This window comes from Lagenorhynchus albirostris, chromosome 2, assembly GCF_949774975.1.
Source record: "Lagenorhynchus albirostris chromosome 2, mLagAlb1.1, whole genome shotgun sequence".
Classification (NCBI taxonomy): Eukaryota; Metazoa; Chordata; class Mammalia; order Artiodactyla; family Delphinidae; genus Lagenorhynchus; species Lagenorhynchus albirostris.
In genome coordinates this window covers 74,440,072-74,454,727 of record NC_083096.1, presented here as the reverse complement: position 1 = coordinate 74,454,727, position 14,656 = coordinate 74,440,072, and the positions used below count along the sequence as shown (strand labels likewise).

At 50.1% G+C, this 14,656-nt stretch overlaps 1 protein-coding gene across 3 annotated transcripts; it reads right to left on the bottom strand.

The window, feature by feature from the left end:
* Positions 1–429: 429 nt before the first annotated feature.
* Positions 430–14,363, bottom strand: PMVK (phosphomevalonate kinase). 3 transcript variants are annotated; one of them, XM_060137352.1, is made up of 9 exons: positions 14,148–14,363; positions 11,903–11,966; positions 11,618–11,790; positions 11,044–11,080; positions 9,075–9,227; positions 6,128–6,257; positions 4,379–5,060; positions 3,992–4,094; positions 430–2,502 (listed from the first exon to the last, which is right to left on the bottom strand). In XM_060137352.1, the coding sequence occupies exons 1-7, from the start codon at positions 14,240–14,242 to the stop codon at positions 4,924–4,926; spliced, it is 789 nt and encodes a 262-aa protein (XP_059993335.1). In that variant the 5' UTR covers positions 14,243–14,363; the 3' UTR covers positions 430–2,502; positions 3,992–4,094; positions 4,379–4,923. The 3 variants fall into 3 exon arrangements, with proteins under 3 accessions (XP_059993335.1, XP_059993338.1, XP_059993344.1); XM_060137355.1 differs by lacking the exons at positions 11,044–11,080; positions 11,618–11,790 and having other exon boundaries at positions 14,148–14,339; XM_060137361.1 differs by lacking the exons at positions 11,044–11,080; positions 11,618–11,790; positions 14,148–14,363 and adding an exon at positions 13,926–13,946.
* Positions 14,364–14,656: the final 293 nt, after the last annotated feature.

Here is a 14,656-nt window from a genome sequence, read left to right as displayed (position 1 = left end):
AGAGTGAAAGCATTTAGTATTTCACTATAAAGTATGCTGTTAGCTATAGGATTTTTGTAGATGTTCTTTTTCAGGTAGAGGATCTTCCATTCTATTCCTAGTTTGTTGAGAGATTTTATCAAAACTGAACATAGGATTTGTAACAAATTAATCATTAGAGAAATGCAAATAAAATGCTAATGAGGTACCACTATATGCCTACTAGAATAGGTAAAACTAAAAAGACTGACCATACCAAGTATTGGTGAGGATATGAAGCAACTATAACTCTCATTCAGTACTGGTGGGCATGTAGTACAACCACTTTGGAAAACAGTTTGGCGGTTCCTTAAAAAGTTAAGAAGGTAACTTCTTAACTTTTAACAAGAGAAATGAAAATACATGTCCACACAAAAACTTGTACATAAATGTACATGTCCACACAAAAACTTGTATATAAATGTTCATAGCTGCTTTATTTGTCATATCCAAACACTGGAAACAACCCAAATGTCCAACAGGTGAATGGACAGACAATGGTGGTATATTCATACCACACACCAGCAATAAAAAGAAATGAACTATTGACATGAACCTGCAATAATGTAGATGGATCTCAAATAATTATGCTAAGTGAAAGAAATCAGACCAAAAAAATGTATACTGTATGACTCATTTATACAAAATTATTGAAAATGCAAACTAATCTATAGAGACAGAAGGCAAATCAGTGGCTGCCTGGGGACAGGGGTTGGGAGAGGCAAGAGGAGGAGACATGGTGAAGCTTCTGAGGGTGATGGATATGTTCACTGTGATTGTGATACTGGTTTCACGGATATATATCAATACAAATGTCAAAACTTATCAAATTGTACACTTTAAATATGTGCAGTTATTACATGCCAACTATGCCTCAATTCAGCAGTTTAGAAGTGGAATAACAAAATTTTTAAGAGAATGTTAGTGATACAAATAATTATTAAAAGAACATATAGGGACCTCCCTGGTGGCGCAGTGGTTAAGAATCCACCTGCCAATGCAGGGGACACGGGTTAGAGCCCTGGTCTGGGAAGATCCCACATTCCATGGAGCAACTAAGCCCGTGAGCCACAACTACTAAAACCCATGGGCCTAGAGCCCGTACTCCACAACAAGAGAAGCCACCGCAATGAGAAGCCCACGCACTGCAACGAAGAGTAGCCCCTGCTCACAGCAACTAGAGAAAGCCCATGCACAGCGACGAAGACCCGATGCAGCCATAAATATATATATATATTTTTTAACCTTATAAAAAATATAAGAACATACACATTATATTAAAAAATAAGAGCTATACTCCGAGATCATAACCACAGACAAAATGTCTTGAAAAAAAAGCAGCTAAAGTTCTCATCAAAACATAGGGTATCAAAAGTCAGGGTTATTACTGATTTTGATATTTAGAGAAGTATCAGTTTGGGGTTTTTTTTAAGTGTTGAAAAACTTCAAATCCAGCAGAAGTGACTGGTTAGCCACTGGGGCCTCCCATGTTAAGAGGCATCAGTGCCAACTTGTCAAAGGGTGGGGAGTGGACCCGCTGGCTTCCCAAGTCACATCCTGTGACTCTTCCAAATACCCAGAGCCAGGAACCAGCTCAGCGCCACTACCAAGGGAATATGAGAGCCACCTCCCCTTCTCTGCTTCATCCCTGCCTCCTTGATATTTAAGGAAGGAGACAGATAGATAGATATATCTGATATATCTGAAGGAAAGGAAGTAACTATCTCAAAGACATATCTGCACCCCCATGTTCATTGTAGCATTATTCACAATAGCCAAGATATGGAAACAACCTAATTGTTCATCAGTGGACAAATGGATCAAGAAAGTGTGATATATATACACAGAACGGAATATTATTCAACCAGAAAAAAAAAAGAGGGAAACCCTGACTTTGGCAACAACATGGATGAACTTTGAGGGCATTATGCTAAGTGAAATAATTCAGACAAAGAAAGACAAATACTGCATGATCTCACTTATATATGGAATCTAAAAAGCTGAACTCATAGAAACACAAGTAAAATGGTGGCTGCCAGGGGCTAGGAGCTGGAGAAATGCAGAGATGTTGGCTAGAGGTTACAAACTTCCAGTTATGAGATGAATAAGTTCTGGGGATCTAATGTACCACATAGTCACCGCACTCAGCAATACTGTATTATATACCTGGAGGTTGTTAAATGTTCTCACCACCACCCAAAAAAATGGCAGTTATGTGAAGTGGCAGAGGTGTTAACTAACCTTGTTTTGTGGTAATCATTTCATAATATATACATGTATCAAAATATCATGTTGGGGCTTCCCTGGTGGCGCAGTGGTTTGAGAGTCCGCCTGCCGATGCAGGGAGCACGGGTTCGTGCCCCGGTCCAGGAAGATCCCACATGCCATGGAGCGGCTGGGCCTGTGAGCCATGGCTGCTGAGCCTGCGCGTCCGGAGCCTGTGCTCCGCAACGGGAGAGGCCACAACAGTGAGAAGCCCGCGTACTGCAAAAAAAACACAAATATATCATGTTGTACACCTTAAGGAGGCAGGGCTACAACTACAAGACAGACACGGCCCAACTATCAGGGAGTTTACCTTCCAGTGAGAATCCCAGAGAGAAGACACGTAATAGGGGCGGGGCGGGGACGCAGCCCTTAGCTCGCGGCTGTTAGCGCGAGACCCTGAACGCCGCGGTGAGAGGCCCCGCCCCACCAACAGTCAGCCTCGCAGTGGTCCTCGTGGCAGAGAGTGCGGTAAGAGGCGGGTCACAGCCTTCTCCCCGGGGCCCTCCAGGCCTTCTGGCCTCGGGGCCTGCCGGTGAGCTGGGCGCCCAGCGACAGGCTGAAGGCTGTGTCCTGCAGAGCTCACGCCCTCTCCATGGCCGCCCACTGGCTGGGCCCAGGCCTTGAGGCTGCAGTGAACCTCTCCCCCATCCCCGCCTCTGCGACCCTAATGGCAGCAGCAGTTCTACATGGCTCGCAGTCCGCGTGACCTGGCCCTGCTGTTTGGGCGGCCTGAGGAGCCTGAGGGCCAGTTGGGTCCTTGCGCGCCTGGCTCCCTCAGTGATGATGGCTGGGCAGGGTCTGGGGACCTAGCCCTGAGGGTGCTGCCAGCGGAGATCTGCCTCTTCAGCCGGGCCTGGGCACTGGCGGTAAGACCCATACTGGGTGCTACACCAACGCTCCCGGCAGGGTAACTGACCTCCGCAGGGACCCCCTCCTCTAAGCCAGGACCTGGACCTCAGAGAGTAAAAGTTGGGCCTTTGGGACCTTGCCCTTTCTGGTTAGAACAGAGAATAACATTTGTTTTGGTGGAGGTTTACAGGAACATCGTGACCTGACCTCAGGAACAAAGGATCTGACACCAAAGAAGTTTGCAACAACTAACCACAGCCCTCCCTCACCTTTCCTATAAAAGGGCTTTGCTGAAAGCTTGAGGGGAGTTCAGGGTTTTTAAGGCACGAGCCACCTGTCTCCTTGCACGGCCCTGCAATAAACCTTTCTCTGCTCCAAACTCTGACGTTTTAGTATTGTTTGGCCTCACTATGCATTGGGCACACAGACTTCCCTACAGTAACAGACACAGGGAGGGCAGGTTAACAGAACCTGGGGGCTGATTAGCCGGGGGTCAGGGGACATGGAGGAGTCCACGATGACTGTCAAGCTTTCAGGCCTGGTTAACTGAAGAGCCAGGGAACTAGCATCAGGAAGAGGTGATGTAGGGAGGAGATGTGGGCAGGAATATGTAGAGTTCAGTTTGGGTCATGGTGAAACTGATGGAATTTCTTTGGTTGTCCCCTTATGAGTGAGGACCCACAGGATTTGTAGGAGGAGGACAAAGCCAGGGCCAGAGAGTTGGTGGGCTCAGGCTAGGCCTGAGGACAGCCAGGAGCCACAGGGCTTTGCACCGTACCCCAAAGGCACGTGGCCAAGGGGCCTGGTCAGGAGTCAGGCAGCCTGTGTCCTGGCCGGAGTACAAACACATACTAACCCTCCACCCTGGGCAAGTTGTTCACTTCTCTGAGTCCTTGGCATCTGCTAAATGCAGATGAAAATGCACTCCTCGAATATTTCACAGGGTGGCTGTGAAGAATCTGGAAGAAATTTAGAAATTGTATAAGGCTATATAAATAAAAGGGGTCAAGCCCAAGGCCTTCTATGGGAAAGCTGAGGTTTATGGTGACTTGCCCAGGGCCAAACAATGGTTACCAGGTGCCATCAAGCTCTGGCGCCTCTGCGCCTCTATGACACCCCAGTCCCTCTGGGCACTTGCTGGTGGCACTTTCTGTGGAACACTGAGCCTCTTTTGGGGCCGTCCCAGAAGACAAGACCCTCAGACTCCAATCCCGCCTCAGACACACACAAGACTTTTACCCACTTGGCCCGGATCAAGGTCAGCCTCTGCAAGATATGTTCCCGCCCAGCTGGGAGGCAGAGCAGAAACCCACAGCCACCAGGACAACCCAGGCCCTACGGAGCCACACAGGCTGGGTTGTCACCTGGGAAATGAGAGATGTCCAGCTCTGAGCAGGTGCTCCAAGAAGGTTTATTAGTATCCACATTGGGGAGCCCCAGGCTCTTGCCGAGAACAAGGGGCCGATAGCATCCAGTCGGGGAAGCAAGGCCACCACAGGCTGACAGGTCTGGCACCCATGGAGATGGTGATGCTTCTGCTTCAAGCACAGCCAACTCACCCATCTCTGCCCTTTAAGTCTCCTTGTAAAGAGGGAGGGCTGTCCTTTCCACGAAGAAATGAGGTCCCTGGTGGTTTCTTAACTTGTCTGACATCTACCAGCCCCCAGAAACCTTGACACAGGCCCTCTGTCTGCTCCCCCAACCTCGGCCAGCATCAGCAACCACATGTTCGGCGCAGGGAGCCCCCCCTCACCCTGGCAGCCCCCGCTCGCTCCTAGAACCTGCCAGCTAAAGTCTGGAGCGGACAAATTCTATCAGGTGCTCCAACTGCTCCTCCAGGTGCTGCTCATCTCCGTGGTTCTCAATGACCCAATCGAAGGCCCCGACGTTGTCCAGGCCACATTCTGACTCAGCATCATCCACCCCTGCAGAGGAGGTACGGCGAGGTCAGGCCCCATCCCTCCTGACAAACACCAGGCATCGGGCATTGTGGCCTGCTGACCCCACATGGAGCCACCCTCCCTTGCACTCCCCTTGGTCCCTCCGGAACCAAGCTCCACTTACCCCAAAGGGCACTTCCCCACCCCATGAAACACCAGGATAGCAGGTTCAGCAGTCCACAGCCACCTGAGCCCCCCAGAGGGTCCCGCCGACTTAAGCCTTCACTTGTCACTGCCATCTCAAACCACAGACAACCCAAATGGCCATTTCGTTTTCATTTTATGTGAAGCTGGTCGTGTCCATTTCTATCCCTGTATCTCTGATTCAGTTCTCTTGGAAGGCAGAGTGTGCCATTCTCACCTGACAATGAGAATGGTAATAAGAGCATCTACCTGGTGGGTTTGCTGCTACTATAAAGTGAGATAATGTTTAAAGGGCTTAGCGTGGGCCTGGCCAGAGTGAGTGCCCAGGAGGTGAGCAGCCATTAGGAAGGGTCGTACCCACTGATCTGAACTTCCCCAAGTCACAATGACCTAGGGCAGGGAAGACATATGAGCTATGCCTCTGAATGGCCACAGAGTAGGTCCTGGGCTGGCACCACTAAGGCTGCCTAGTAGAGCTTCCTCTCCCCCCTCCCCCTACTCTGTTAATCAAACAGGAGTGAAGTTTGTCAGGCCCACCCTCTGACCCATTGTCAGTCCCCCCACCAGGCTGGAAAGCAAAGGTGAAGGACCAGGGGAATGGGTCCCAGCCAGACCTCCAGAAGCCCACTGGCCTGGAGAAGGCAGCCCAGGTAAGGATACCAGGCCAAGGTCACGGGGCAACCTTCATCCCCAAGGATACCATCTTCTACCCGACTCCACTTTTTAATCTGGAGGTGCTCCTGAGCCCCAGGCCTCAGACTCCTTTTTATAATCCCCTGCTCACTCCCCACAGCCTGCCAGGGAGACAGCGGAAGCAGACCGAGAGCCCAGGAGTGGGTGGCCTGGTCTACAGGTGGGGCGGCTGGCCTGCGTGCAGAGCCTTGGGGCAGAGGTTGTGAGCAGCTCACCTGGTGTGAACACCCAGCCCCGCTGCTGTCGGCTCTGCTCTGTGGCCACCACGCGGACCGTCTGCGTCACAGCCCCATAGGCCTCCCGAAACCACTGGATGTCAGACACCCTCCGTGTGTCACTCACCAGCTGCAGGGAAAGGACACAAACAAGTGCCCAACAGGACATGGTGCAGGGAGCAACAGGACAAGGCAAGGGGGTAAGGGAGAAAGAGGAGAAGACCCAGACCCAGTCCAAATGAACAGGAGCATGGACTACAAAACCCAGGAAAGTGTAGCCCCATTCCCTATTATTACCCAGCCAGCTGGGACGGACATCCCCTCCTCCCTCCAGGCAGCCCTTCCTGACTGCTGCAGTCCACAGCCCGATATGCCCACACTGTATTCTACGGTCGTGTCGGTCATCACTGAGCTGAAGAAGAGACCTCAAGCTTTGAAGTCAGATCAGCCAATCCAATGCACTCATTTTACAGGTGAGCAAACTGGTGCCAGAAACAAAGATACCCTAATCGGTCCCTGCCCCCAGCACCTTTTAAAACGTAAATGTGATTCCCATCAACCCCTTGCCCTAAATCTCTCAAAGTTTTCCCATAATTCTAATACAATCCAAAGCTCTCACCCCAGTTTACAAGGACCTATAAGCTCTGGCACCTATTTCCCATCATTTTCCCTTCATTCATTCTGCTGCAGCCAACTGACAACCTTGCTGTTTCTTAAACATACCAACCGGGTCTCCTCCTCAGGGCCTTTGCACATCCTACTCCCTCTGCCGAGATAATCATGAGGGAGGCTCCCTTGCTTCATGGAGGTTTCTGCTCAAATATCACCTCCTCGGAGAGGCTGTCCCTACCATCCTGGCTCCCTTCCTGTCCCTTTCAATTCTTATATGCTTTTAATTTTTCTCTGAGCACTAAGTATTCATGAAACCGTCACTATTTATCTGTTTGTGTGTTTACTGCCTGATCTGCACTCTGTAGAGTCAGCTCCATGAGGGGAAGGACTGTGTCTCCATTCACTGCTCTATTCCTGGCCCTTAGCACCGTCTGACACATAAGGAGCACTCAGGAGCACATGGTCAATGAACGAATGAATAAGCGAATAAAGAGGTCAGCTGTTTCTGTCCATGCTGCGGACATGTTCATTCACCCAGCTCTTAAACAAGTACTATGTCAAACACCTACTGTGTGCCGGGCACTGTGCTAGGCACTGGGGATAGAGTGGTGAGCACAACAGACCTGGTGCTTGCCCTCAGGAAGCTCACTGTCTGGTGGGAGAGACAGACTCTAAAGATGCAGCTTCACTAATTACCATGTAATCACAGCGCATCTCAACAAGCATCTCTACCTTACCACTCTGAAACTGAACTCCTGATTTTGTCCCCAAACCTGTTCCTCCACACCGTCCCTATCTCAGTAAATCACAACTCCATCTGTTTAGCTACTCAGAACAAAAACCTTGGATTTGTCTCCTGTCCTTCCACCCCAGAGCCATCATATCGGGAAATCCTATTGGTTCTATCCTCAAAATCTGTGCAGAATCCGCCCCTTCTCTCCACTCCACCACCACCCCAAGCTGAGCCACGGCCATTTTGCTGTCTTGTGGAAAGATCCTCTGCCTGGCCTCTCTGCTTCCATTCTTGCCCTCCCGCAGCAGCCAGGGAGAGCTTTCTACAAACCTTAGAGCAGACCATGCCTCTCCTCTGCTCCAAACCCTCCAGTGAGTCCCCATCTCACTCAGAGAAACCCCAGGCTCTTCCAGAGTATCTGCAATGATCTGACCTCACCTCCTGCCACTCACGCTTCACCCACAAAAATCCATCTGGGTCACTCCCTTACTTCCTTCAGGTCCCGCTCAAACGTCATCACATCAGTGAGACCTTCCTGACACCTTTAATAAAGCAGCAACCCAGCCCTCCTCAGAGTCCTGGCCTGCTTTATTTTGTCCCTTAGTATTTATCTCCACCTGACATATTCTATATTTTATTAGGGCCTAACTCCCTCTGCCCCTAGCTTAATGTAAGTACCCTGACAGCAGGGACTTCATCAGATTTTCACATGATGTATCCCCAAATCACCTGGAACCAGTCCTGCTACAAGAAGATACTACTGGGGGCTTCCCTGGTGGCACAGTGGTTGAGAGTCCGCCTGGCGATGCAGGGGACACGGGTTCGTGCCCGGTCCAGGAAGATCCCACATGCCGCGGAGCGGCTGGGCCCGTGAGCCATGGCCGCTGAGCCTGCGCGTCCAGAGCCTGTGCTCCACAACAGGAGAGGCCACAACAGTGAGAGGCCCGCGTACCGCAAAAAAAAAAAAAAAAAAAAAAAAAAGAAGATACTACTGGCTGCCAGAATGAATGAGGAGGGAAAAGGGTAAGGTGCTATGGGAGCACCTGACCAGGAGCGCCGGTTAAGACCTGGGCATCAGGGAAGTCTTCCCTGTAGAGGTGCCATGGGAGCTGAGCTGGAGCTAACCAGGTGAAGAGGGATAGAAAGGGCAGTCCGGGCAGGTAGAAGGACACGGGCAGAGGCCTTGATTCCAGAAGTGGTTTGATTTATTTGAGGAACAGAGAGAAGGCCAATGTTGCTGCAGCTTAAGGAGTAAGGAGGCTAAAAGGGCAGCAGGAGCCAATCATTCAAGGCCCAGAAGTTCACGTTACAGATTTTGATTTTGTCCTTCAAAACAGTGGGACAAAGGGTTCTAAACAGGACTTGGTTGATGTTTTTAAAAGGTCACTCTGGCTGCTGTGTGATGAATGGATCACAAGGAACAAGAGCCGAAGCAGGCACCCGTGTGAGGGCTGCTACGACCGTCTAGGTGAGAGACAGTGGGGGCTTGGACCAGGGGCTGGCCGTAGGGAGAGAGAAATGGACACATGTGAGATATGTCTGGGGAGAGGCAGAGGGCTGGGGAAAACAGATTTTCCTAATGCTGCCATAGAGCCCACTTACCCAGACGGGCTGGGAGACACCCTCCACGATCTTCCTGCAGAAGAAGCCTGGGTCGGCCTGGCGCTTCTCCTCCCCCCAGCGGATCATGTCCCTCCGAAAGGGCTCCTTGTAGGTGCTGGCATCCAGGAGTCTCTGGAAGTCTAAGCCGTGCTCCTGTCCAAAGCACATTCTGTTTATGCCACCACCCTCTCAACCTCACTTAGGTCTTCCCTAAAACAGAGGGAGGGCCACCCCTCCCCTCACGTGCCCTCCCTGAGGGCTGCCGCAAGGACTCGTGGGGTTGCCGCCAGGCCAGAGGCCTGCAGGGGAAAGGGCCCTAGAAACTAAGAACTCCCAACCACTGGCAGATGGAAGAAACGCCTTGGGATAATCCAGAGATTGTTTCAGTTTGTCTTTAAATGTGTGATGTGGTTTTCTCTTTTGCAACAGTTTTACCTTCCCAATTATTTCTGGCTTAAACTAAACCTGAAATTAGTTTACCTCCCTTGGGCGCAGGCTTAGTCTTCAACTAAAGTGGGAAATCCGAAAACATCACATTCTGTGTCCTTCCACACCCCCTCTGGCATCGTTTGTCCCCATCCCAAAGCCCAGGAGACTTGGCTTCCCTGTCTCTCTCCCCTTCCCCTCACCCCTTTCCTCATCCCCAAATTCCTGCCACCTTTGCTGCATCAGCATCACTACATTTGGCTCTGGGCACTCCTGGACCCCTGGAGCAGGAGGGGCTCTTCTGACTACCCCAGGTAACCCCTTCCAGACCCAGCCTTCCCTTCTCCAGGGACACTGACGAGCAGGAGGGTCCATCCAGAGGGCCCCAGGATGGGAGGGGGGTCTGAAAAACATCACTCAGTTCAGGTTTCAGCTCCCCTGGCATTCACTGCAGCAAGACCCTCTCCCGAAAGACTCAGTTTCTTCACGTACAAACTGAAGGGGCCGTGACCCAGCAAGGTAAATCACCTACCCGACCCCTATTCCAAGGTGGGGCCAGCAGCCATCTCCCATTTATAAACTATAAACTAGTTTGCCATGTACTTTTTTTTTTTTTTTTTGGCTGCTTTCTCTAGCTGCGGCGAGCAGGGGCTTCTCTTCGTTGCGGTGCACGGGCTCTAGGCGCACGGGCTTCAGTAGTTGTGGCACGTGAGCTCAGCAGTTGTGGCTCATGGGCTCTAGAGCACAGGCTCAGTAGCAGTTGCACACGGGCTTAGTTGCTCCGCGGCGTGTGGGATCTTCCCGGACCAGGACTCAAACCCATGTCTCCTGCATTGGCAGGCGGATTCTTAACCACTGCGCCACCAGGGAAGCCCTACCATGTACTTTTTACCACAGGGGAAGATTAGCCACCAGGAGCATTTTGGTCTACTTGTCAATTATATTCCCCATTGCAACTTAAAAAATCAATGCATTAACATTTCATTTTGAAGTTGTTTTCAAATGGGAGTAATGGATGAAGTGGTGCTGGACTTAAAAACAGTGGGCACAGGCTGGCCTATCCGTCTCCTACTGGGGTTTTAGAAATGCAAACTCCTGCCCACTCACCCTACCCACCCTCCAGCCTGGATCACTGGTCTGGAGTGGGGCCTAATTTGGGAAGTTTGGAAGCAGATCAGTGGTTTTCAAACTGTTCCTCTGAGCCCTGGGGTTTGGAGGTGCCCAAGCCCCACTGGGGAAGGCTGAGTGCCTCTGCTCCACTCAGAGTCGCTCCCAGTCTATCTACGGGATACAAGGAATTTCTGCATCCAATTTCATTTGGGAAAGGTTCCCACTAAAAAAATATATATATATATTGAAAACCACTGAATCTGTTATTCCCAGGATCCCCCAGGCTGCCATCCTACAAATGGGTCTGTTTAGGTGGTGGGAGAAGACCCGATGGTACAGGAGAATGCTTCCCATGGAGATGGGGCCGTCATATGGAAGGAGGGGACAAATTCATTTTGTGTGGACCCAGAAGTTCAGTCTCAGGCCAACTGACCAAGGGGCCACGAGCACAGGTCCCTGGAAGGGTGCACCTAGAGGTCAAGGACAGAAATGTAAGCGAAGATCAGGCTCTTCATTGTGTGGGGAGCTAATCCCACCCTCCAGGCTCCCTTTCTGAAGTCTAAGATCCTGAGAGTTCCTATTTATTTTTTGCAGTCCTATTTTTTTTAATCTACATGGTTCAAAATTCAAAAGATAAACATCGTTTACAGTGAAAAATCTCTCTCCCTCCTCTGTTCCCCAGCCATGTAGGTCCCTTCCCTGGAGGCAGCCAATGGTTCAGTCTCTTATGTATCCTGCCCAGGCTTTTACACATCCCAAGCGCCTAGAACGGTGCTGAATGCACCCCATAAATATTTGTTGAATGGTTAAGTATATGAGCAAATATATTTACAATTTTCCCCATTTTTATACAAATGCAGCATTCTCTATACAGTGTTCTACATCTTGCTTTTGTCATGTGATTATATTTCTAAGGGGAGAATTCCAAGGTTGTTGCAGGCCAGCTTTAATGGGGGGAGGGGGGGTGATGTGTGTCATACTGTTTGAATAAGGGGACAGACCCTTACCAATAACACGGCATCACAGCTGCCAACTCGCGTCTACAGCCTTTTCTGGACACACTTTCCTGAACACGCTCTAGGGAGGTGGCCTCAAGTGAGTAAGGCCAATGGGAAAGAAACTTAAACAGAAAATGCCCCCAAAAGGTCCACTTATAGAAAGCGGAGAGCCGTCTGCCACCCTGCCAAAAGGAGTCAGAGAGATGCTTTTAGTGACTCAAGCAACAGCACAGCAACCAAAGCTCAGGAGCTGGCTTCTTCCAGCCCACCAGATGCCACAGAACCACCACCTACCTGAGCATACTGCTTCTTGAGTGGACCGGAGAGCCGGAGGACAGCACACACGTCAGCTCCAAGTCTGTGAGACAGGGAGATCCGAACCCCGTTAACCTAAAGCTTCCAGGCCCCAGAAGAGTGAAGCCCCATTTCTGCTACTGGCATCTGTATAACTTTGTCAGGTCTCAACTTCCCTGATTTCCTCATCTGTAAAATGGGAATAACAGTTTCTTTTCTGTCTCCCACAGGATTATTATGAAACTCGAATGTGAAAGAGCCCTGAAACTAACAGGGAAAACAAATAAAAGCATAATTATAGTGTGAACATCCTAGCAATATTCTGGCTGGATTCAGTTACTGCTGGGCCCCTGAACTAGTTATCTCACAGCCAGGGGTATCTCAGTCTCAACTGACTTGGTCACCACACATAAATAACTCATTCATTCAGTTGTTCAATTTACTCAGCCAACCATTTGTTGGGTTCTATATTTGGAGCCAGGTGATACGAATGTGAATAAGATACATGATTTCTGCCCTGACCTTGAGATGCTTACAGATTCACTTAAACACTGACATGGTGAGATAGATGTTCTTATTTCCATGTTTCAGATGAGGAAACTGAGGTTGAGTGAGCAAAACTGACTCACCCAAAGCACCGTTGCAAGTAACAAAGCCAATATGGGTAAAATAAATATAAAAGCCAACATTTAGTTCCTATGCCTTTACTAAATGCCAAGAATTGTTCCAAGCCCTTCATGTGCGTTATCTCATTTAATCCTTACAATCACCCTATTATTATCTCCATCTCACAGATGACAAAACTTTCTCATGAGAAACTTGTACAGGCTTCCCTAGTGGCGCAGTGGTTAAGAATCCACCTGCCAATGCAGGGGACACGGGTTCGAGGCCTGGTCCGGGAAGATCCCACATGCCGTGGAGCAACTAAGCCCCGTGCGCCACAACTACTGAGCCTGCGCTCTAGAGCCCACATGCCACAACTACTGAGCCCGCGTGCCACAACTACTGAAGCCCACGCACCTAGAGCCCGGCTCTGCAACCAAAGAAGCCACCGCAATGAGAAGCCCGCGCACTGCAACGAAGAGTAACCCCCGCTCACCACAACTAGAAAAAGCCCGTGCGCAGCAACAAAGACCCAACACAGCCAAAAATAAATAAATAAATTTATTTATTTATTTATTCAAAAAAAAAGAAAAGAAACTTGTACAAGATCACACTCAGATAAGTGGTTGAGTCAGGATTTGAATCCCAGCAGTCTAATTCCAGAGCCTGCGCTTCTGATCGCGAATTGATTTATGTGTTGGATGGTAAGAAGAAATGTTACTTAGGAAAAGGTGGCGGATACTTAGTGGTGAAAGATTAGGGCGGCAAATTCTGCCCTGCGCTTTTCCGCAACCTCTTAGAACCCCCATGGTGCCCCAAAGCAGCCTCCTGTTACCCTCACCACACTGGCCTTCAAGAGGAGAGGAGCCCCACTCCACGTTCTCAGGCTTCTGTGCTCTCCTAGCCCAACAAAAATGCTCCCACACAGAACATCTTGCTTTGGGAGAAAACCTGAGCAAAAGGTATTATTAGGAGAAGCAGTGAGGTAAAGCAAAAGGAACCCACTCCTTGGAGCTAGGCTAAAGCTGAATTTGAGTTCTGGATCTACTGATTACTTTGTGTTTCTGGCAAGTTTGGGTTTGGGTTTTTGTTTGTTTGTTTTTAACTTTTCAGAGTCTCAGTTTCTTCATCTGTGAAATGGAGATACTGATTAATAATACTACGCAGTACCTAACAACACTATGTGACACACAATAAAGGCTCAGTAAACCGCAGCGATTAGGTGGTGTGTTGGGCAAGGATTCGTCTTTGAAGTCTGATACAACTGAGGTGTGGTCTGAGGCAAATCCTTTATCTGTGACTCAGTTTCCTTTTCTGCAACCATCACCTCGCAACACTGTCTGGAGGATTAAGAATGATGTATAAAAAGTGCCTTGGTAGTAACTGTTACTAATGCTTCGTGGAGAGACCTACAGCTTACAGCCTTCGGAGAGGTGGCCGCCTGGTTCTTTGAGGCGGGCGTGTGCAGACTGCTGTTTTACGTGACGGTGACAGTCCTTCACTTCTCACCGCCCAGCGCTCCTTCTGCCCTGCAACCCGAGGACCTCAACTCCAAAGCTCACTCCATCACACCCCAACATACCCCTCGTGTCACGTGATTCGGGGTCGCCCCTGTCCTCCCCCTTCCCCGCCCCGCGGACACCTGCTCTGCAGCGCCTCGGTCACGAAGTCCTTCCCGGATTTCCTCTTCCCGCTGAACAGCAGCACCAGCCGCGGGGCGCCTCCCAGCGGGGCCATGGGGCCGCCACCCTTTGAGATCCCTAAAACTGACACTTTTCCCTACCCCTTAAATCAGGCCACCTGGCCCAGAATGGACGCGGCCACTCGGTGGAGTGGCAACAAGGAGGGGTTCCGCCCCCGTCTTCTTCATGGCCGTGGAGAGGACTGTCAGCCCGCACACGTGCTTCCGTGACTTTAAATTAAAGCCTGCACAAATGGATTATGGAGAGAAAGAAGGTTACTTCCTAGGGCAGCCTTCGAGCCTATAAAAGCTCCCCTACCAGAACTCATTTGGAACCGTCCAACCCGCCCAGACTCTGACGTCACGGCCCCGCCTTCTTAGCCGACACGCGTGACACGTTGGGGGGCGGGAATTGGACGCAACTATTTTCCTCTGAGAGGGAGTGACGTCTTAAAATTTCCTAAGTGAAC

Coding starts and splice junctions, on each gene's coding strand:
- PMVK (XM_060137352.1), bottom strand. CDS start 14,242: ATGGCCCCGCTGGGAGGCGCCCCGCGGCTGGTGCTGCTGTTCAGCGGG. Junction 11,967..14,147: donor ACCGAGGCGCTGCAGAGCAG/GTGTCCGCGGGG, acceptor CCTGTCTCACAG/ACTTGGAGCTGACGTGTGTG. Junction 11,081..11,617: donor GCTGTGATGCCGTGTTATTG/GTAAGGGTCTGT, acceptor CTTGACCTCTAG/GTGCACCCTTCCAGGGACCT.